The following is a 23,800-nucleotide window of genomic DNA, read 5'->3' as shown; positions in this document are numbered from 1 at the left end:
GAAAAATGACATAGGTTAGCACATGAGATCATACAAACTATCAAGATATAGTAAAAAAAATTAGAAGAAAACAAAAACAAAGACAAAATTAAAGGATGAATGAAAAATATCATAAAGTTGGAATTTTGTGTGGCTACCACTCTAACAGGTGCCAGCAAACTACTCCGACTTTTTTCTTTTATTTATGTTTTTACTGTTCCTTTATTTTTATTTAATGCTACTGCTACTCTGCAAGTACATCGTAGAATAATGGTGGGTCACTTGACCCACCATGACACAAGGTAGATCCGCCACTGGCTAGGTGTAGAGGGATCCAAGGTCAATATTATTGCTATTGGGGTATCCTATTCACGAGAATCATTCTGTAGAATCAAACTGATTGTCAAAGGACCATAAGATAACCATAAGAAACTCACAAGTACATCAATGGCCACATATTGTAGCGTTGAACATTTAAATGTAACACCAACAACATTCTCATTATCCTGTAATGGACTGTACGGAAGCAAAGGCGGATGACACTTGAGCAAAAACGTTAATCATATTTGAATATTGGAAGATGATCCAAAAGTTCCTACCTAAACAGTTGATCTGTTCTCTGAACTATATAAACAGACAAAACAACTGTGAGCAATGCACCAAGACTGGAGCATTCTTGACTCAAATGTTAAATTTTTGGGGCACACTGTCAAAATCATCAAAGTCAAAGCGTTGCCGTTCTTTCCCAACCTGTAGTGTACAAGGCCAATCATTCATATCATTTAGTTGGAGTAAAGGGCTAAGGTTAGACAAAACTATTCAATAAGATAGCTGCCTTACCTTTGTCAGGTACAGTGGTTCACACGATATCTGTTCATCTACAGAAGCTAGTTTCTTTGATAGAACCATTATCCTTCAGAAGAATTTTCAGAGATGTGTTACAGACAAGCATTCCATGAGCTAAATAACAGTTACCAACAGACACAGGGATGTACGTTTACAACAGTAACCTCAAAAGATAGACCGAGAAAAAACAGAAAATCTCAACATAAACCAATAGACACCGGAACCTTGCAGAGCCAGCATGATACCTTTATTCAACTTTTAGCATTTTCAGCAACTGCTTGATCATTTGATTGTGTGAAAGTTTCAGACACCTAAGCTATAGAGGGAATTTTACAACAAACAAAACTACAGAGGCAGTAACATTTAATATGATTGGGAATAATTTGAACACTACCACCTCAAACAACTGTGACCATGTAATATGTTTTAGTTTGAGGAATATACCTCTGAATGGAGCAGTCTATATGTTCAATCATCTCACACGACTTATACTGTTCTGGGTCCTCAAGGAATTGAACCATTCCATCTCTCTGGTTGATTGTAGCATAGATATGACCATCTTGAATCTGATAATAAGAAAAAGTAATTAAGATATAATACTAATATTTGAATATAGCAAGAAAATTCTCGTTGACAAACCCAAAAAAAGTAATGTATAAAACGCCTACGAAAAGTTATGATGTCCATGCCAAAAGATGTCCAAAATGTCCTCAACCATTAAAAAAGGCTCTAGCACTAGATAAAGATGTCCAATTTACCATTTGAAGCACATGCATCTCTGCTTCCTTGGGGCTGTTCAATTGCACTGTATTGGCTATATCTTGAAGGGACAAAGTCAAGTAGGTTTGAGTCAATCTCTGGATATTTCGCTTATAGATGGATGAAACAACCTGCTTCACCAACCCAAGATTGTTATCCTGGAAAAGAAAAGAAACGAGGTTTGTAAAGTTTAGCCCACTTCCCAGCTAACCAAGAATATAGTAAAAAGTTAGCCCAATTCACAAGTTAAATAACTCACCCCTTCAAACTTGTCCTTGTTCACCTGAACAAATGTCTCTAGATCAGCCAAATTCCCATTACTATAATTGTTTGCTAGTTCAAGGTAGATCTGCATTCAGCAATCGGCATTAAGTTCCACAAAAGTTACTCGAGGCAATGTACACAAAGGTAAACGCATACAACATAAGCATAAAGAACACGCACCCAAAACCAAAGATCACATATCCGAGCATTGATGTATATGAAAGAAAGTTTAAGGGATAATGATCCACAAAAGGTCTAGTGTTTTAGAAAGAAAGATACTCTCTAAGTGACTCATGAGTCATGACCAGTGTTACCTGGTTCGCGGGTAACCCCCGTGAATCTCAAACAGGTTCGCCCGTACCAATTCGCGGTTCGCTGGCGATCCAATTCGCGATGTTTTGCGAACCAAACCAAAATCCTAGTTTTAACGATTGAAGGTCTGGGAAGGCGATAGAAGATAAAATATGTTGGGGCTTTTGTTTGAGAAGGACATACGTGTTGATTACGATCGTCAATTGTTGTTTTTGTTGTTCTTTCGTCTTGCTGATCTAAACACCATGGATGAGAGACTGGAACTCTGGAAGTCGATGGTGAAGAATGAAGATGATGGGTTGTATTTTTTGTTTTTATTTTTTAACTTTCTTTTGTACTTTTTGTTGTATTTTACTTTTTGTCTACACTATTGTTGCATTGCACATGGGTCATGGGTGTGGTGTCCCATTATTTTATCAAGTTTTTTTGTTTGCCAATTGACTTCTGCCTTTTCATGTCACTTTGCCAACGATTGTGTTATTAGCCACAATGAATACTCTGTTTCAACTTTAATACTATTTTTTTTATCGCATTTTACATTTCGTACTTTAAAATGTAACGACACAAAAAAAATCCATACACCTCTCGCAAACCTAAAATCAGCCACACGCGAAACCGAACCCGTACCCCGTACCGAAGTGAACCACGAACCAGGTAACTCTGGTCATGACACTCCAATCAGGAACTTTAAGAGATCATGAAGTCAAACCAGAAAATGAAACAAGTGGCTCTTATTCACTCAGCCCTAACAGATTTGGTCATAATCAGATAACCAGCTTCAAATTCATATTAGTAAGAAGGTTTACATTTCAATCCAATGTTCTTGTGGATCAATAATAGTCAAATACTAAAATATTATCACTCCTCTTGCCCTTAGTTTTAAAAAGGGCGCCACCATGCCAGTGGGCGCAGGCCAAAACGCATTGGCCTTAACTGGTGCAGCGCATTCCAGAAAACGCCCGCGTACGCCTCAGGCCACCGTACCCAATGCACAAGACACAGCGCTTGGGTCACCTTTTATCATGTGATAAAGAAAAGAGATCTGGCTTAAAAACGAAGAAAGAGATCAAGATTTTGCCGAATTAAAACTTACCTAGTCGTAAAGATGCAAATTTGAGCAGAAGCCCTCCAGAAATTGCATGATTTAACTTCAATTTAACCCCAATGGGGTGTTTGTTTAATGGGAAATGTTGCTGGGAATGGGAATTTTTATCCACACTTGGTTCAATTCCCATGTTTGTTTAGTGGGAACGGGAAATGTTGTGGGTTTGAAAAGGGGAAATAAAGTTCTCAATTCCCTTGGTTTTATTACCTAGGGGGGGGGGGGGGGGGGGGAATTGGGGATGGGAATTGGAAATAGGGTAAAATGACTATATTACCATTAATGAGAGGTGAAGAAGAGGAGAGTAAACAAAGATATTTTTGTAAATATTTATTCCCAACTTATCCCATCCAACATACCGAACAAGGGATTCTCGATATTTCTACGAAGTCCCCAATAACAATTCTCAATCCCAATCCTACTCTCAATTCCCCAATTTCCCATTCCCACGTACTAAACGCCCCACAAAAGTAAAAACCTGAATTGCAAAAAAAAACCTAATTCAAGGGTTTGCTAGTGATTGGCAAATTGGTGGTTGTTGTCTATGCCAGAAATTTCTGGTTGTTGCCTCCCTGGTGGTTGTGGCACTGTCTTTCCCATTGTCATCTCCGGTCAGGCCTATTGAAGTTAATTAATTTTCTCTCTTTCTTCAATGATCTCGTGTTCACTCTTTCACTTTCTGCTGCTTTTTCATTCTTCCTTCCTCGTCCCTTTCCTTCCTATTTGATCTACAATTTGTCTCTCTACTATGAAATGTATAATTCCATCAAGTCATTTTCTTTTTGACTGTGATCTGTACACTTTTTTTCTGCTAGACTGCGCATGGATTAACGTTTTCTACAATTCACTCCCCCCCCCACCCTTTTTGCTTACCCCCCCCCCCCCCCCTCCCTTCAACTGAGTACTACTCAGTGAGCCTATTGGTTAACAATTTCGGACCAAAAACATAATGTATGGCAAAGTCTGACACCTTAGCATGTACACATATCCTATGATAGCATCAAAGTCGGACATTTACTTTAGAATAAATTCCGTTGTTTCGTTGGACCTTTTTGACAATGTAAAATATATTGAGGGGAAGCGAATTCCCCCAACTCTCATGAATCCTTTCTACCTCATCCTTTTCTAACTTCCAACTCCCGAGATTCAAACTGTAATTCATGCTCTAAAACAACCCCTCCAAAAATAATACTTTCTCTCATGGTCAAATGACCTTTCCTACTCTCTCCAGCAACCACTTAGTAGTAGTTCTCTCTTTGGTAACCATTAGAGCAATATCTGTCATCATCTGATGTCAGCAAAATCATGACCCTAGACCCCTGTCATCTATGTTACTCCGACACTCCATCGGACGGCTTGTGTCGGTGTCGACACGACCCGACCCGCGACACGACGCTCGACACGTGTCCGGGAAGGTGTCGACACCGGTGTCGGAAAAGGATCGGAAATGAAGTGTCGGGATCAATCGGGAGGAGAAAAAAATGAGTAAAAAAGTTCAAATTTTGCCATTCAAGATGAAGATATATATATAAGGTGTTAAAATTCATGTTACCTGTAACCAAAAACACTAGATCTTGAAGAGTTTAAAACCCTAGATCTAGAAATTGAAGGTCAGGGAAGGAGAAACAAGAAAAACATTGTTGGGGCTTTTGTTCCAGAAGAAAAACCGAGTAGATTGCACTATTCAATTTGCGTTTTCGTTGAAATTAATTTCTTGAGAATGCCATAGCCATGGATTCTGGCATTCCCTCTTTGAGTTTTCCCGTCGTTTGCTAGGTTTGTGTTTCGTCACTTTGTGGATTGGTGGACCTGTGGTTTTTTTACTTTATTAGTTTACCATGTTTTTTTTTTTTTTTTTTACCTTTATTTTTAATAGATTAAGGCATGGGAAGTGGGGGCAAACCCACGTGCAATATCTTTTCCCTTTTTTTTTCTTTTTCTTTTTTTTTTTTTTTTTTTTTTCTTTTTTTTTTTCCATTTATTACCTTACTTTTTATAAAGTGTCACTTCTTTTATCCGACACTTTGAATGGGAGCCGTGTCTAAAAAAAAAGTCAAGACACTCCTTTGACCGTGTCGGAGTGTCTGCAAATATTTGGATCGAAGGGTCGGACACTCCGACACCCGTGTCGGACACGACACCGACACCCGTGTCTGAGTAACATAGCCTGTCATCATATTGTAATTATTACTTAGCTTATTTTCCCCTTGGTTTGTGCTGACGAAATTTAGATAGATGTTCTATTTTAATTTTTCTGCCAGTTGTTTTTTTCTGATTTCAAGAAAGATTATGTTTGACTTTAGCGGATGAATGGACTAGAGAGGCGGAGATATGTATGTTGAGGTAGAGAGCAGTAATATGAACAAATCCACAAAAAGATGATGAAAGAGAAGTGATGGTCGTTTAGATATAGTGTTACTTTGTTATATACCCCGTGAACCACAAGCCTAGAACGAATGAATCAGTACATGACACACTTTTGGACTAGTTTAACGGGAAAAAGTAGCAGTTAAGGTTCTCATACCTGTTCCAATGTTATGATCCGAATTGATAGTGGGGTAATGATATTGAAAGAAGTCGAGACAGACCAAGGATGACTTGTAATGGAAAAGGTAAAAGATATAAAAAAAAAGAATTATCTGAAGAATCAAATTGCATTGTACGAAAGTGAGTAGAGAAGAATCCAAGTAACTCAAAGGACATCTTGGTTCACACAACCAATCATATCTCCTTATAAGATGGAGATTGTCCTACTGGTGCTATTTTTAATTTCTTAATTTAAATGTGAGTCACTTTCTATCTTCACCCAAGGCTTGCCATTTCTTGTCAATAGAGATGTCTGTTACATTCCAAATTGAACCAAGCAGCACGAACCAGATATAGAATCCATTTCAACATTAGACCAAACAAGTATGGGGTTCTCATTCCATTGCATTATAATTTGGTGAGCCAAATAGTCCCTAAGTAGCATAGGTTCTCTGCCAAACTGTTTAGCTCATATTGGAATCTAATACTAAATAACCTTGGTTCAATATCCACCCAAAACAATCCATTATACTACTTCAATAGTTCTCAATTTCCTCAATTATTATTTTACCTCGTATTAATATTTGGCACCTAAGCCTTGATATAGATATCTCTACTTCTCAAGTTAATATTATTTTTTTTGGTTAACATAGTTTTTGGTTAATATAATTACAAGTATAAGAAAGGCATCCCTACGTGTACAAGAATCAGATCAAAATAACCAACTACCTACCCAGTTTGGGGTGCCAACCTGTTAAACCAATTCACGTCTGCATGCTTCCATTTCACTAACTTCTCCCAGTTAGTATGTTTTTTATCCTTCTCTGAGTGATGGAAACTTAAGACATTTATACATTTGATGTACATGTATTCTCCTAAAAGACGTCAATGCAAAGTATAGGCCTTTAAAGCCAATTGATGGGATTCAAGAAGATACGGTTGAAACTAAGCTTTTAAATGTAAAAGCTAGAGAGACGACCACGAAAATCCATTTCCCTCAAGACCACAGCTCTAACCTAGAATTCCTTAATTGACAATGTTGATTTCAAAAAGGTTACTGCAGAAACATAAGGATGATTGCCAAACACCTTTAAGCTAGAGGAAGTGCTTATATGTAATGATTAGGAAGTATCAACTCAAAGTAAGGGGGTGTTAAAAAAAAATGTACCCCACTTTGGTGTTTTAAAAACCTGGCATTGAGGCGCTAGGTAAATAGGGTAAGGTTTATGCTAAGCGAGGCACATTCAAAAAGGCGCACCTGAAGTGAACGAGTTGCAACTGAGTTGCAAAGCTTTCTTTTTTATACTTGGTGCGCCTTACTTCAATGAGGCGGGGCAGTACCTCTATCGCCTTAGTGCAGTTTGAGCTTTTCTATATGTAAGAGGACAACCCCCTTTCTGGAAGTTATTCTATTCGTTCTTTTTTTATCCAACTACATGTCCTTGTTTGATCTACCTTTTGAATTGATCAAACTAGTAGTCAATCAACTCAACCTTAAGGAAAAGTTTTCTCTATGAGAGGGAGCATGATGCGCATGAGAAGAAATATCTCCAAATTTTAAGTTGAATGTGAAAATTGTTGGTTGGCAAGCTCTTTCCATATTAGGCAACGTTAAGAGTTTAAGACAAGCCATAGGACAAGGTATTTGCTTCGAAAGCTTATTTCACAGTTATATATCCTTGTAAGACTTTTCTTCAGTATTGTAGTGCATAATGATTAATCAAAGCACAATAAGGTCTAGTTCATTTAACCTTCAAAAAAATTCTTAGGAAAAATCAGAAAAGTCGAGATTAATCTGTATAAACGATACCAACTTCATATTACAACTTAAATTAAGTCTTAAGTTTAAATCAAGTTAATCCGAGGGCCAATAAGTTAACACAAGTTTGACAAAATTCTAATAAATTTAGACAAGTTTGAATACGGAAAGGTGAAAAAAACAAAGCCTTATTAATTTTTTTTTTGAGGGAAAACAAAGCCTTATTTTTTAAGTTATGGATTGAATTTAGTTCAACTTCCGGAAGTTCACTTTGCCTGTTCTATATCACTGATCTGTCCTACTTATGACAAAGCTCCATTAAACAACCCTGATATATAGAAAATGGATCTTTAGTCAACTATCATGGTGCTGTGCCTGAAGGTACCAGGTGCAGCATCAGCGGTGATGCAGGATTAGCTCTCCTCTCACTTCCCCCAATCCCATGGTCATCAAATCAGTGCCAATAGAAATAAAATGTTAACTGCTTCCGCACTGAAGTGCTTTACATTACCTGACTGAAATTCTTCAAACTCCTCTGAGCAACCGTAGATGTATATTTTGGAAAATGAGTGTTGAACTGACACCAGATATGTAATTGTCAGAGCTTAAACCTCATAATAGATCTATACTCAGGATGTCAAATAAAGACTGCAAACCCCTTAAACATAAAGTTCATAGAGATAAACAAATACCTTCCCACGGTGAATTAGTGAAACCAATATGTACTTTTTGTATGCTTCAACAGCTATTGCATTTAATGTAGACATAGGAGCAGTAACCACCTGCCAAAAACGTAAAAACAGTACAATTGTCACAAGGCCTTACCAAGTACTCCATCTATTCACACTACCTGGGTATGGTACACAAACACAAGAGGCGGTGCCGGGGGGGGGGGGGGGGGGGGGGGGGGGGTTGACACATTTATTTACCACGTTTGCCAATGCAACATTTCTGTCATTTATATCTTTATATCTTTAATTATCAATGGGTAAAAATTTAAAAAAGTTGATATTGTAAATCTATACGATGAGGTGATTATAACAAAACCCCACATGACCATATTTTTTCTTAAGTATAAATCACAATTGACAGTCAAAGTAGATTATATGAATAGTGTCAAAAGTCAAACTGTGTCAACTAAAAAAGTACGGAGGAAGTATTACTAAAACTGTGCATCATCCATCATGTATAACACTTTGTTAAAATTCACACAATAAAACCATTTTACCATAAGCTAGGATATAAAAATAGGATTCCAAGTCACAAGAAATGACTCACGTTGTGGAAAAACTCTGATGCTTTCTTGAATTGCTTTAGTCCGATACAAATCATTCCCCTGCGAACATTAGTCAAAATAATCAGTAATTTTAATTTCAACAATCCATCAAAAGAACCAATGACATTTTTCTCTACGCAAAGCAAACGAAAGATCAAAAGATAAGGGAACATGTCATACTTATCAACAACAAGAAGTCAAGAACATCCTGGGGCTGGGGGCTGGGGTATCAGAGGAACTAACCATCTAGAAGGCAATCTTATCAACTCCTACTCTTTCGTATTCAAGATCATCAAGTAAATAATTATAATCTTATGCAGTTTCTATTTCACTAGTTCAATTTAACAGCCACCTACAGACTCGGTAGGATGCTTACTTTAGGTATGTCGGACTCCAATTTAGAGAACTGCATACAAACAAACTTTTTTTTCCTTCTTTTCTCCTTTTTTAGCTGATGACCTTCAATTCAACTGACCTATATCTTTATTTAGTCGGTAACTTTCCAGGATTTAGGAATAGCTGGGCTAGCTTTCCTTTGATTGTTGTACAAAAAAACTCAGCGCATTAATACTAAATTTCGGGATGCTCTTCACCATGCTCAATCAGCCACCTTTACCATCTAGGTAGTTACAGTCCACCAGTGTATGGTTATTTCTTAAAGTGAAATTGCTTTAGAACTTAGAAGTGATTACCTATTCTGGATGCATGAGCTCAAAGCCTCAAATTCTTAATCAAGATAAGCCGTCACTACATTTTCTATAGAGTGCCTTAGTCCATATTTTATTCAGTCAAAACTCAAAAGACAATCAAAAGACGAAAGAGTTCCTGACATCATAGGTCTCTAAAGTGCAAAGTGACCCTTCTTTCATTTCCTAATGTGAACGCATGAACAAGGGTGGGGAGGGAAAACTTCCTCTCCTTGCTAAGCCTGAGACGAAGGACTAAGGGGTTATCCAGAATGATTATCAGAGCCTAAATCTATACTAAAGTTCAACACCTTTTATAGAGAAAAGTATACTTCATAAAAAACCCTCAAACGAATTAGAAAAAACTACCTTACTCTTCCTATTTTCTGTAAAGAACCCACCTAAGGCTTTGTTTGGTTAAATTGAATTTGACTGAATTTGTTTGAACTTATTTTTGCGGAAAACAACTCATTTGCATGTTTACTTTTTTGGAAACAACTTAGTTTTGCTTAACTTACCTGGACTTATTTTTGATGAAATAAGTTAAAATAAGTTGAGACAAACAGGCCCTAACTTAATAGTGTACAATAATTTTCATTGATATGTATAGATAACTACAATAAGACTTAAGTTTTTAAATTTTCCTGATAACGGAAGCGGAGAGACCATTTTCGAGTTAGTCAAGTTACCCATAGCAACAGTAAAGAAAAAGGTCCATAGACGAGATATAACATGATAGATAGACGAGATATAACATGATAAACAAAGTTCAACTTACCCATAGTAACAGTAAAGAAAAAGGTCCTTCGGCTGATCAACCTCAAAGACATCATCCTCTAACACAGATAGACCGGTCTTATAGCATTTTGCCAAAATACAGAGAAGGAGAAAGTCAGGATGCAGAGTTGTAAGGTGTTCGGAAGAAGGCCGAATTTTACGGATGGCTATCAGCATTGGGGCAACAGCTCTCATGGGCTCTGAAAGCACTATAGCTTGGTCCTTAAACCTCCTGCAGACACTTATAACTACCTCATAAAAGCATCACATAGTCAGATTATAGGTACAAGAATACAAGTTTTAACTATATCCTTACAGAAATACATACATTTATGATGTGCAAGTCGGATCTGTTCAGCCAGGCAAGAACTAATAAATCTGGCCAATAAAAGAGCCACCTCATTAGCTCCATCTCTTGATACTGAATATGTGTAAGCATCCCTGCCAATGACATATATAAAAGCTAAGATTATCAGGAGGTTAATACTTAAATTTGTGGATAAGGGAAACAGCATATGACATGGCCCTGCTTGGCATTATAGACATATACCAAACTACTATAGGGATAAATTGATGACGTTCCCCACTAAACATACAAATTGTAGGTACTGCAATGACATTTTAAAAGAAAATCTACCTCCTGAAAGTACTCCCACAGCATTATACTAGCAAGGAACAAAAAATTAGTCTAACTAAACTAAAGAACCACCAACATTACCTTTTGCACTTCTTCTCTAGTATTATTTCTACATAAAGTGGATTCTAGATACTTATTCAGTTATTTGCGTCATCAAACCCAAGGAGTTGTTTCAAGATTCACATAAGCTGAAGTTGGTGTTCAGACACAGCAATGGACACTCCCCCCCCCCCCCCCCCCCCCCGCCTTGCAACTTGCCAAGGATCGCAGTGCTTTTCACAAAATCGCCCTTCCATAACTAACTTTGTTTCTATCACATAAGAAACTAGTAGCGATTATTAACTAACAATACAATTTCAAGATCAATTGTTAGCTTAAACCGACTTCATAAGTACAAGTAACAGTTTTGAGACAAATTGATACATGGTCAGTTGCTTTTCTCCCTTTTAGATGACCGGTAAAACCATTAGAATGTTGCAGATGTTAACCAAAAGATAAATTAAAAGTTCAAGAGAACCTAAGCCAATTGGTCATTAAAGCGATCATTTTGCACTATAAACATGGATGTAAAAATATAATGTTTTAACTAGCAGAGTTGGAGGACAAAAGCAACTAAGTTGGAATCCTCTCCTCCCTCCACTACCCTCTCACCCCACCTCCCACCCCCTTCAAGGGTTTTAAGTCAATTGCAGAAACGTTCATGCATCGTTGAAGCAAACTCTATTTCCCTAATGAGTGAAGAGTTTCTTATGCGCCTTCATAATTACGCAGGCCATATCATCCATATCATTATATTGGCCCATAACGGCCATATTGACTCCATAGAAGAAGCATCAGTCAATACATAACATCCCTTTAAAACTCAAAAAATAATGATCAACAAGTCCTAAACATAGCAGATCTGAACCTACGCGATTTTCAATACCCAACTTCGACCATCAATATCTTTAATTATCAATAAATAAGTTATAAAAGTTGATATTTTGAAATTTTATATCAAGACAAATCTATTAAGATACCATATGACTATGTATTTCTTAATGCACGTATAACCAAAGATGATCAAAGTGAATAATGCAAAAGGGAATATAGTACAACTAAAAAAACAGAGGAAGTATTTTAGATCATTAAAACTATCAATTTCTAAGTGCATCAATACTGGTTGAGCATTTCAGATCACAAATAGATTCAGATGTAATTTTAGTATCCCTTAAAAAGTTGTAATCAAGTGAACTCTGATATTGCACCGAAAAGATGCAGAAATAGTTGAGATGTCGGAAGCAAGAGGTGGGTGAAGATACAGGTCATGTTTGGCAATCAGCTGTTAGCCATAGAGGATTGTATTAGCAGTTTTGACTAGCTATTTTGCATTAGCTGGTTTGATTAGCTGATTGTGTTAGTTGGTTGTATAAAAGTGTTTGATAAATAGTTGATATGTAATAGTTGTTTGATTGAGTAAATGACCAACAAGTACATTGACTTATTTAATTGTGGTGAATTAGTAATTGCTAAAATGGATATATGGTAAGTTTTTTGTGGAGAAAAAAATAATTAAACAACATTTACACAAAAACAAAAATTTATTAATCCCACTAACAACTTTTACCAAAAGAAACTAATCTTGAAATAATAAAAATAATGTGGTGATTTGAAAAAAAAACATCCACTTCAAGTATGAAATAACTAAATATCTAAAAGGTAAAATTTATTAAAAAAAATTAAAGATCAGAGAAAATAAAAGGATAGATAGCCTTAGTCCCAAAATGATTTGGGGTCTGCTAACATAAATCGTCATAGGAGATCGTCAAAGTCACCAATCAAACAAGAAAGGAACGGGAAGTTAAAAGAATAAACAAGGAAGACGGGGAAAGTGAAAGAAATGAAAGGAAAATAAGAGATAACATATATATTACGGAAAAAAATTATAAGGGTTAATAAAAATAAGTAAAATTTAAAACGAGAAAATTAAAAATAAATACAATAAGTACATTTGAAAATAGCATATAAAAGTGAGCCTTGAAAAAAGAAAAAAGAAAAAAAAAGGTTTACAAAACGCAAGAAGTAAAACTAAGAGGGTCAAAATGAGAGATGTATAAGTCAGATAACGTCATTAACGTATACTCTCTCCCTCCACTCTGTCCTATCCTAACGCCATACTTTCCTCAATCGCAAGTAGGTTCATATCGTGATCAATCACCTTCCTCCAAGTTTTCTTAGGTCTTCCCCTACCCCTTGCAATCCTATCACTTTGCCACCCTTCTAGCCTCCTAACCGGGGCATCACTTGATCTTCTTCTTACATGTCCAAACCATCTTAAACGATTTTCCATATCTTAATCTCAATAACCCCTACTTTCTTCCTAATAATCTCATTCCTCAATCGACCATTACTTGTATGGCCACACGTCCAATGTAACATGCGCATCTCCGCCACATTCATCTTATGCACGTGACAATGTTTCACTGCCAGCATTCCATGCCGTATAACAACGTCGGTCGAATTGTCGTGCGGTAAAATAACAAGATAGATATTAAAAATTATTTTTTAATAAAATTAAAAGATAAAGAAAAGGACTTTCATAAAACATTTACTCACCTATCCCACCTCTAACACCCCATCCAGCCACCACTTCTTCCATTCTATTGTGTATTCACCTCCTAATTTTTTTCAACCCTTCATCCTTATGATCATTTTCTCTCATAAAAAAAATAGGAGCAAAACCCCATCAATTTCTTATTAAGTTATATCCTCCTCAACTGTTTCTCTATCATGCAACTATGGAGTTTTATTTTATTGTGAGAGGTAAATCATGCTTTCACACCATATCGAAAGCTCAAAGTATGTGAGATTTAACTATTTTTATACTCCGTAGAAACTATTTTTTTGATTGTACATCATATTCAATCCTCTTTATTTCCCCTTCCATCATCCTCTTCTTTAAACTACCCTCTTCCTTTCTTAATCCAAGTCGAATCTAAAATTTTGTAAAGAAATAAAATTTCCCCTCTTCTTTGGCCAAAGATTTAGATTTAGATGTAATTAATAAAGAAAAGGCTTAGAGAAATAATGAAGTCCGCGAAACGTGAAATTGGGCTCCAATTGTAAGCTTGAATCAGCTTGAATCCTGTATGGAAGAAAAAGAGCATGGAGGAGGACCGAATATAGGAGGAACATAAAAAAGGTCGGGGCAAAGTTGTCTTTCAGTGTTTATTCTTCAATCCACTATTCATCCATCCACTAAGTGAAAAAGCTCATCTATCTAGCTTTCTTGAAATTAGAGTTTTCGGATCAAACCGCTATTCAAATCCGTGCACAACCAAACACGTGAATTAACAAGTTGAAGTGGTCAAACCTCTAAAAGTGCTCCGATCCGCTAAAAGCTATCAAATCCGCTATTAACCAAACAGGGCCATGGCCAAGATGGGAAGAGGGAATAAAGATAAATGCTTTGTAAATGTCGGTTATGTAGATGTCAGTTTATTGAGCTGTGAGGATGAAAGATTGAAATGCAACGGAGGGAGATATGGAGGATGCATTGCTTAAATAAATGTAGAAAAAAGAGTAGGAAGAAACTGATTATGTGCAATTTTCCATTCCCCTCACCTATATATAACAATGATGTTAAAATTCTAATAAAAATACTCCCTCCATCCCTTAAACATGAGAGAGAGAGTGGTGCTTATTACCTAACCCAACCCAGCTTTTGTCGCTCTTACTCACTTTCTCCTCTCAACAATGGTGGAGTAACAAATCAACAGTATTTTTTTTCCCACTCCAAACATCACCTGGGTACTGAAAATGTGAAAGAAAACATTTTTAATTTCGAGCTTTACTTCCAGTTTTCATCATCTGTTCGATTCTTTACACAATACCACAAGATCTTGCTTATATTTATATTACAAAAAGGAGATATTAGAGAGGAAGCCCTAATTAATTGAAAAACAAAGGGAAGATCACATTACAAACCCCCAATTTTTGGAAGATAGGAACATATGTTAAAGAAAAAAAAATAACATAACTCTAATTTTTTGGTTAGAACAAAATAGGAATAGAGAAGGAAAGAAAAACACAAAGCCTTAATTTTCAGAAGAACCGGACTTTTTTCCAGATCTTTGTAATTTTATTATCAGGTAAATTCAGAAAAAAGAGATTAATATGAGGAGAGAGAATGCTGTAGAATAAAAAGCCAAAATATGAAGAGGAGAAATTGGCCTGGGTGAGGAGATTATGAGAGAGATAAAAGGGAAAAGATGGATGAAGAGATGAAGATTGAGATATGTACCAGAAGAGAGGAGATAGATGGGTCAGAAAAAGAAAGGAGAGATTAAGTGCATTGTTTTGAGTGGGGTAATGTAGATTAAACGGTGGGGACAACATAACCAAATAGGGTATGGGCAATTTAAGAGGGACATTCATTTATAGGAACTGGGTGATCTTTCAGTGACGGAAGGAGTAATGAATTGTAAGATTTATTGCAATGTAATAGCGATCATCAAACAAATTGCGCCAAAAAAGAGTGCAAGTTTTCTTCAAACTTTAAGGCGTTAACAAAGTTGTTAAAAGCAATAAGTCAACCCATTATGTTCTTTGTACACCACTTCTCCTCCATAGAAAAATCAAGAGGTCCTTTCATGCTTTGCCAATGGCTGTGATACAACACTTATGCTTAGATAAGATATTTCAGATTAGCAAAGGCCTTATACATGGTCTTTTTACTTTGTTCTCAATTAAACTACCAACCTCTCAGTTACGAAACAAAACTCCTAACAACGTGGTGGCAAGAACATAAGAGCCACCCTAAATCCCCGTCCCCTCAAAAGAAATAGCAGCTCGAACAAGGAAACTCACAATCAGGTGATAAAAATAAATAAACACTATAACCCATAAAATGAAATTCACAAGCAATCAGCTCGGTTAAGGATGCAATATAATCAAGTTCCAACAGGAACACAATACAACAGAATATTAATTTGTAACGATACCCACAACAACCCATCACTTGAAAATAATTAAAATTCCATAAAACCTAATCCATAAATAATCTGCAGTGCCGCACAAAAGATTAAATATGACAAATTTATTCAGGAACTAACACGATTCCTTCCGTTGCCTTCAAAGAAGCTCCCGCAATAACACAAATAATTCCAACAATTAAAAAATCCGTACTGCTCATATGAACCAAAATCAAAGCAATATCGTGGATGGGAATCATATCAACAAAAACCCTCAAATTAGAATCACCTCCTTTCGCATTGAAACCTAATGTAACTACAAGTGCAATAAAATTCAATGCAATCCTCTAATATCAACGCAAAACTAATTGCAAAAACTCAAATGATAAAACTTATTGTAAAAGATAAAATAATACGAGATAAAAAGGGGACTTACAGGAAGTAAAGATATCCGAGAGAGTGAACGGAAGGGTCGAGCTGATGGAGGAAAGGGGCCAAGCGAGAAGAATTGAGACGAAGGGAGTCTTCGGATTGTTTGAGGATATGGTGGAGTTGATTCAAATCTCCGACGCTACCAGAAAGCCCTTGGATTTGCGCCACCAGCTTCTCCACCGTATCCATGGCCGCAGTGTCTTCGGGAAAAGGTGGGGTATTGCGAGTATCAAGAGGAGAGAGAGAGTGTGTTTTGAGGGGCTTTTATCGATATTGACAATTTGAGATTTTGAGGGGTTTTATTTGGGAGAAAGCTACATCTACCCACCGGGTAGTTTACCCAGCTTACGTGGACAATACACATGGACATATGAGAATTAGGTGGACACCACGTAGACATAGGAGTATTTATTCAGTTAGGAATATGAAAGCATTTATTAAGTAGACCAGAAAAATATGTTGCTTGATTTGTATGATTACAACTACAGAAAAAGAGAGTTTAATTATCTCAAGAAATCTGATTTTCATAATTGATTATACCATTTTGAATTTTATTTTTGCATCCTCTAAGATCAGGAAAAAAAAACGTTACTTTTCTGTGATAAACTAATCTCAGCGAAATTTCCGGCAATGGTTGAGATGTTCATTCAACCCCGTTGAGCAAATTTTGTAGTCACGAACAAGGTATGTATCAAAACACTATTCTCTCACAACTTTCGTCTGCAAATCTGCAATGTGGTGGAAGATTTATTACTCATTTGTAAGCCATACATCAGCATCAACTATGGCAGAAAATACTGAAGGAAAATATGAAAGGAAAATACTCATAAAAAGAAAGAAAACCCAAGTAAAATAAGGTAGAAAAGGGTGGGGAAGTTTGATAATTCACCTAAGCTGTTAATTTAAGTCCTCTACTGTTTAAAACGCTTCCTCGTCTGTTTTTGTTAAGAGTTGGTAAAAGAATGATATAACATGCCTATAGCAGAGCAACAAAGATAAAAACAATCTTTAAAAGATGTAAGTTCAAAGTGGTAGCTTGCTCCCACGAACATGGAAAAAATTAAACATTTTGGTAACTAGGACAAACAAAAACCTTCAGATACAATCAAGAGTTAGTTCTTCATTAACAGTGTGGCATTGTGAGTTTGTGACTATCAGAACAGCTAATGATTCAATACCAAAACCAAAAAGACTGAGACGGATATGATGTACAACAAGCTGAGACAATGAGTTCAGACTTCAGAGTAAATGGGAATAGTTGAAAGTTGCAACCAAATATTGAACCCATAAACAGCAAAATAGGTTTAGTTCCACATGACTCAGCAACTATAGCAGACGTCCTAACTCAGATTGGAAAGTACCTATGACGAATGTTTAACATGACAAAAAGTCCCCCTAAACCAGATCCATCTCCTTCCCTACATAACTATACTTTTCTTAAGGGAACGTAGGATCCTCTTTCCATTTCCATAAAAGAGCAGCTCCCTGTAGGGATCCAACGGAGGACCGGGTTAAAACATGTGAAAGGATTTCCATAAGCATGTATGAATCTAGTGATCTACCATACCAGAACTGCTAATTAAACTAAATCAAAATCAATATCCAATAGAGTTGAAATGTCTTCAAGGAAACCCTATTCCATATGAAGTTCAAAATAACCAAAGCCATTTTATATGCATAACTTATCCTTAATGTAGGGAAGGTAAAAATTACAACAGGTAACTTCTGTTAAGAGTTGGTAAAAGAAACTTTCTCATGCCACCCATACTAGGCGACATTGCCACCACGTCTTTGTTTCTCTTTATTTATCCAATATTTCTCTCCCAGTTCTTACTGATTTTTCTAGTAATTTTCATAAACAGGGATCTTTTTATTGTTTGATACCCATAAAACAATAATTGTGGCCTGGTGTAACATACCATAATTGGCAGCCCATAAAACACATAACATACCGCTAGCCAAAGCTAATAATGTGTTTGCTTTATGTTTGGTAAAATAATAAAGGAATTAGTACCATTAAATTAAGTACATCTTTTTCTAATATATATGACCACTGCAAATTTATATATGTATTGTTTTATGCAGAAAAATTACCATGGACAAAAAGGACGGAGAAGTTGATAGAGTGCAAAAAATGGCGATTGATCTCAATAATGAGTATCCTAGTGAATGTGATAGCTATGAAAGTTCAGATACAAACTTAAGTGTTGACTTGGAATCAGATATAATCAGACATGACACTAGTGAAGATGATATATTAATAGGTGATGAAGATCCAAATGAAAGAAACGATATATCTGTTGATGAGCCAACACCCGCACCAGTTGAAGAGCCACTAGTACCCCCGAGTGTAGGCATGACATTTAGATCTTATAATGCTGTTATTGAATACTACCATGAATTTGGAAGACAAAACGGGTTCGAGATGAAGATTAGAAGTCGGGAAAATGTTAAAGGTGTTGTTTGTGATAAAAGCAATGATTGCACAAGGTTGAGACTAACATGTACAAAAGAAGGGAAATTCACTCCTAAAGGGAAAGATCCATCAAAGCCATCACGCACTCAGGTTACCGGTTGTAAAGCTAAAATAACCGCCACATTTGACAAGAATATCGGGGAATGGAAACTCAACACTGTGGTTTTGGAGCATAACCATACCTTGGATCCCTTGAATTCACGATTCATGTCTAATTATCGATTCATTAACCCACACAACAAAGACATTATAATGACTAATGAAAGGGCTGGAGTACCTATTAGTAGAAATTATGCCACATTTGCAGTACGTTATGGTGGATATGGTTTTGTTCCTTTCTCCGAGAAAGATTGTAGAAATCTAGTCAGCAAACATAGACGTTTGTGTCTTCGAAAAGGAGATTTTGCTGCGATGGAGAAACATTTTCTAGAAATGTCTTCCAAAGACAAGAATTTTTATTATATGTATGAAAGAGGGGATGATGGAAGACTAAAAAATGTTTTTTGGGTTGATGGAAGGTGTAGAGCTGCATATCGAGACTTTGGAGATGTTATATCATTTGACACTGTTAGGTTATGATACATATGACAATTCATAAATCATGCGGAAACAACCATTAAGCCAGGAATACATATTATTTACACATAATCATATAGCATAATTTAGATGCATACTCTTTGTTGCGTGCCTTCCCTAGCTGCGCCCGAACCGAACAAGAACAAGTCTTTAGGACTCCAAGTGTCGTCCCTCCGTAGATAGTCCACAGCACGTCCGGATCCGCCTTAAGATTGACCAACTAGAATCGCCCTTAAGGTACTAGAATTTTCGGCACTCTTAGGTAAGAAATATGACTGAATTTTTCTCTCAAAACTCACTTTGAATACTTGAATTAATCTCTGAAAATATGTGACCCTAGGCACGTATTTATAGAGTTATGGAAAGGGAATTGGAATCCTAGTAGGATACGAATTAATTAAACTTAGAATCCTACAAGAACTCTAATTAATTAATTTATCCTTTTAGGAATAGGAATTTAATCATATACTAATTCTAATAGTTTTAGGAATCGTGCATGAACACAAACTCACACACACACGGCAGCCACGATGGGCCGCCCATGCGTGTGCGTGCGAGCAGCAGTCCACGCAGCGAGGCCATGGCCTTGGCGCGCGCTGGGCCTGCCTTGCGGTGGGCCTGGGCGCTGCCTTGGCTGGGCGCGCGTTTGGCTTGCTGGGCGATGGCCCGACTTCATGCTGGGCCTTCGTCCGGCAGGCCTCGTCCGATGCTAATTCGTACGATACGATTCCGATTAAATTCCCGGTTCCGGAATTCATTTCCGATACGAACAATATTTAATATTTCCGATTCCGGAATCAATTTCCGTTTCGAACAAATATTTAATATTTCCGTTTCCGGAATTATTTTCCGATTCCGATAATATTTCCGATTCTGACAATATTTCCGTTTCCGGCAATATTTCCGATTCTGGTAATATTTCCATTTCCGATAATATTTTCCGATACGTACCATGTTTCCGTTTCCGGCAACATCTACGACTTGGATAATATTTATATTTCCGATACGATCCATATTTCCGTTTCCGGCAATATCATCGTTTCCGGAGTATTCATTTCTTGCCTGTGACGATCTCAGCTCCCACTGAAACCAAGATCCGTCGATTCCGAATATCCATAGATGGAGTATCTAATGCCATTAAATACTTGATCCGTTTACGTACTATTTGTGTGACCCTACGGGTTCAGTCAAGAGTAAGCTGTGGATTAATATCATTAATTCCACTTGAACTGAAGCGGCCTCTAGCTAGGCATTCAGCTCACTTGATCTCACTGAATTATTAACTTGTTAATTAATACTGAACCGCATTTATTAGACTTAACATAGAATGCATACTTGGACCAAGGGCATTATTTCCTTCAGACACCACATACTTGAGGAATAGATACAGAATGCCCTTTTGCCCATTTATAGGCGTGAATCATCACAATCAGTCAATGTTACTTGGATGTGCTCTAATTTCAGGAGAGGATACAAGGAACTATGTTTGGTTGTTCAAGACATGGCTAGAATGTATGTCTGGAAAAGCTCCAAATTGTATTATTACTGATCAGTGCATGGATATAGGTAACGTTTTTCCACTCTAATAATATTGTATTGATGAATATTTTAGACAGCTATGTTATGTTGGTTATTTGACACTAATGGACCAACTTTCTTTCTGGTTCTTGTCCACTAGGCCTCATATCACAGAGCATACTTCATATATGGAGGGAAAAAGTTCCTAATATTACACGGAACTTATTCCTTTTGAATGTTTGTTATATTATTTCTTGCATTGGTTTCATATTATTATTATTGATTTTAATACAAAGCGGCTAAGTTTCTTTTATACTAACTTTTCCGTTACAGGGAATGCAATTAAGGAGGTTTTTCCTGATGCAAAACATCGATGGTGTATTTGGCATATTTTGAGAAATGCAAAGAAACATCTAAAGGACGAAGAAAATATCGATGAAATCCGCAAGTCATTACGACGTGCTCTCCATGATTCTCTTCATGTTGAAGAATTTGAAAAAAGATGGGAAGAAGTAGTGGAGAAATATAAGCTGCATACTATCAAGTGGTTTGATGAGATGTACACTGTAAGGCATCGATGGGTTCCTGTGTATTTTAAAAGTGATTTTTGGGCTGGAATGTCTAGCACCCAACGGAGTGAGAGTATGAATAACTTTTTCAAAGCATTTGTGAATCTGAATACTTCATTGAAAGAATTTGTTGATCAATATTGTCTTGCATTAGGCAAATGAGCAAATGATGAGGACAATGAAAATTTTCGATCAACTAATAAGCCAACATTATGTTTCACAGAATATGTCAGTGAGGGTGTATTTCAACGCCTTTATACGTCAAAGAAATTTGAGGAGTTTCAAGATCAGGTGCGTTTGGTTACATATACTAGTGCAACAAAAACCCAAGACTGGAAAAATTTGTGTGTACGAAGTGGTGACAAAAAGGCTAAATGGCCTAAAAGACAAACTTTTAAGGTGACACTGGATCGAATCTCCTACGATGTGAAGTGTGAATGTAAACACTTTGAATTTAGGGGTATTTTGTGTTGTCGTGTGGTTCGAGTATATCATGAGGAGGATGTTGAGTGTGTTCCTGAGAAGTACATCCTATCTAGATGGAGAAAGGATTTGGTACGAAACTATACCACAGTTCCGGTTCCATATTATACCCCGGATAAGAATCCGCAAGCGAAGAGGTACATTGCTTTGTCTAAGGAATTTGAGGATATTGCTTCTGTGGCAATCATAGATGAGAAACCATATTCGTTTCTTATGGAATCTTTGTCTAAGTTGAGGTTGGAAGTGAAGGCATTGGTCGAAGGATGTCAAGAAATACCCAAAACTGTGAACACCATTGGAAAGGTTTATGGAAGACATTCCTCAAACGGAGATGAAGATGAGAGAAATCCTCAACATGAGGATTTGGTGAACCAAAAATAAAAAGATCCAATAGATCGGAGAGGTAAAGGGAAAAAACCAAGCAAGAGGAAAGGATATGCAAATGACCAACAAAGTGAGATATACAAGAAGAATCATCATACACCAGACTATAACATTGGATATGGAGAATGGTCACAGGTATGAAAAAATTAGTTATATGTACATGATGAAAATAATATTTACCAATGCTTGTGTTTTATTTTGTTTTTTGTCCCAGAATCAATACCAAGTGAATGGGACGCAATATCCAATCATGTCGTCAAACTATGTTGTTAGCTCCCCTAGCGCACATGTAAGTGTTTTTTTATGATAACTTGTTAATACGATGTTACTCCATAATACAGAGGAAGAATTACTTTGACATTTTATTTTATTAAGGTTGTTCGGCCAAACTATAATCCGTTTACGTATAATATGGCCCCTGCTCCTCCATTTCATGTGATGTCACCCTTGCCGGTAAGTTACTAATATTACTTATATATTATAAATTTTAGTTTCTATATAATTTAATTTTTACTTTTTTTCTTCATATGGACTGAAGTACGGTGCACCAACGCAAGCAAGACCGAGTAAGTAAAAAGTATCTTTATATTGATTATGAGTTTCTACATAAATGCTACATAGTATAATTATTTTTATTATAATTTCTAAATGTGTCAAACTAATGTGCAGGTACAAGCCTTCCTTATACAAGAGCGGGAAATGAGAACAAATTCAAACAATTTGTACGCCAGGGATAGTTTAAGTGGGACAATTTATTTACCCATATAGGATGATTACAATTTGTTTGATTTAAGATAGTTTGAGTCAAATACATTCCCTTTTAAGTATCGAAGTTTGTTTGTTTTTGTATGGTATTTACCCGACTCGAACCCAACCCATCTAACCGGTTGACAGGTCTAATTTATATGCAAGTTATTGTCATAATTTCTATTCTACTTTGAACCGACATGGCGGTTTAAAATTAGAGGGTAGAGTCGTGAGATTCTATGTACAAACTTACTAACAATCTAGAAATACTATTTAAAAATGCATATATAATTAAAATAAATCATGTATGAAGTATAGAATTACCGAAATGTCATTTTTTTAATGATCATAAGGTTTATGATCATATACAAAGTTGTCAAAAATGCTAAACCCTAAACCCTAACCCTAAACCCTAACCCTAAACCCTAAACCCTAAACCCGAACCCTAAAACCTAAACCCTAAACCCTAACCCTAACCCTAAACTAGAGTACACTTAATCAACATTTATCTTATGGGTATCCTTTTATAATTTATTAGACGAGTTAGAAATTTTTGATTGTACTAGTTTATTTATTAATGAATGCGGTTTAATCGACTTTTAGCTAGATTTTTTCACGAACTGTTTACGAGTATATATATCAACTCATTCACATTCATGTATATCATACTTCCTCTGTCCTTAATTTATTGTTTACTCCATAATAAAATATGTTTTTATTAAGGGTTGGGCCAAAATTTT

General features: G+C 36.4%; 2 protein-coding genes across 2 annotated transcripts; one reads left to right on the top strand and one right to left on the bottom strand.

The window, feature by feature from the left end:
• Positions 1-376: 376 nt before the first annotated feature.
• Positions 377-16,588, bottom strand: LOC110796857 (COP9 signalosome complex subunit 3). The gene is made up of 11 exons (XM_022001940.2): positions 16,312-16,588; positions 10,615-10,727; positions 10,288-10,534; positions 8,826-8,883; positions 8,240-8,329; positions 8,059-8,124; positions 1,844-1,933; positions 1,584-1,742; positions 1,270-1,391; positions 820-892; positions 377-729 (listed from the first exon to the last, which is right to left on the bottom strand). Exons 1-11 carry the CDS (start codon positions 16,494-16,496, stop codon positions 661-663), a joined length of 1,272 nt encoding a protein of 423 aa, XP_021857632.1. The 5' UTR covers positions 16,497-16,588; the 3' UTR covers positions 377-660.
• Positions 16,589-18,402: 1,814 nt separating this feature from the next.
• LOC110779766 (protein FAR1-RELATED SEQUENCE 5-like) lies at positions 18,403-22,310 on the top strand. The gene is made up of 5 exons (XM_056841744.1): positions 18,403-19,355; positions 20,773-20,871; positions 20,972-21,078; positions 21,211-21,519; positions 21,670-22,310. The coding sequence occupies exons 1-5, from the start codon at positions 18,403-18,405 to the stop codon at positions 22,308-22,310; spliced, it is 2,109 nt and encodes a 702-aa protein (XP_056697722.1).
• Positions 22,311-23,800: the final 1,490 nt, after the last annotated feature.

Source organism: Spinacia oleracea, chromosome 4 (assembly GCF_020520425.1).
Source record: "Spinacia oleracea cultivar Varoflay chromosome 4, BTI_SOV_V1, whole genome shotgun sequence".
Classification (NCBI taxonomy): domain Eukaryota; kingdom Viridiplantae; phylum Streptophyta; class Magnoliopsida; order Caryophyllales; family Amaranthaceae; genus Spinacia; species Spinacia oleracea.
Note: the sequence above shows the minus strand (reverse complement) of the source record. Positions and strands in the feature narration are given on the sequence as shown.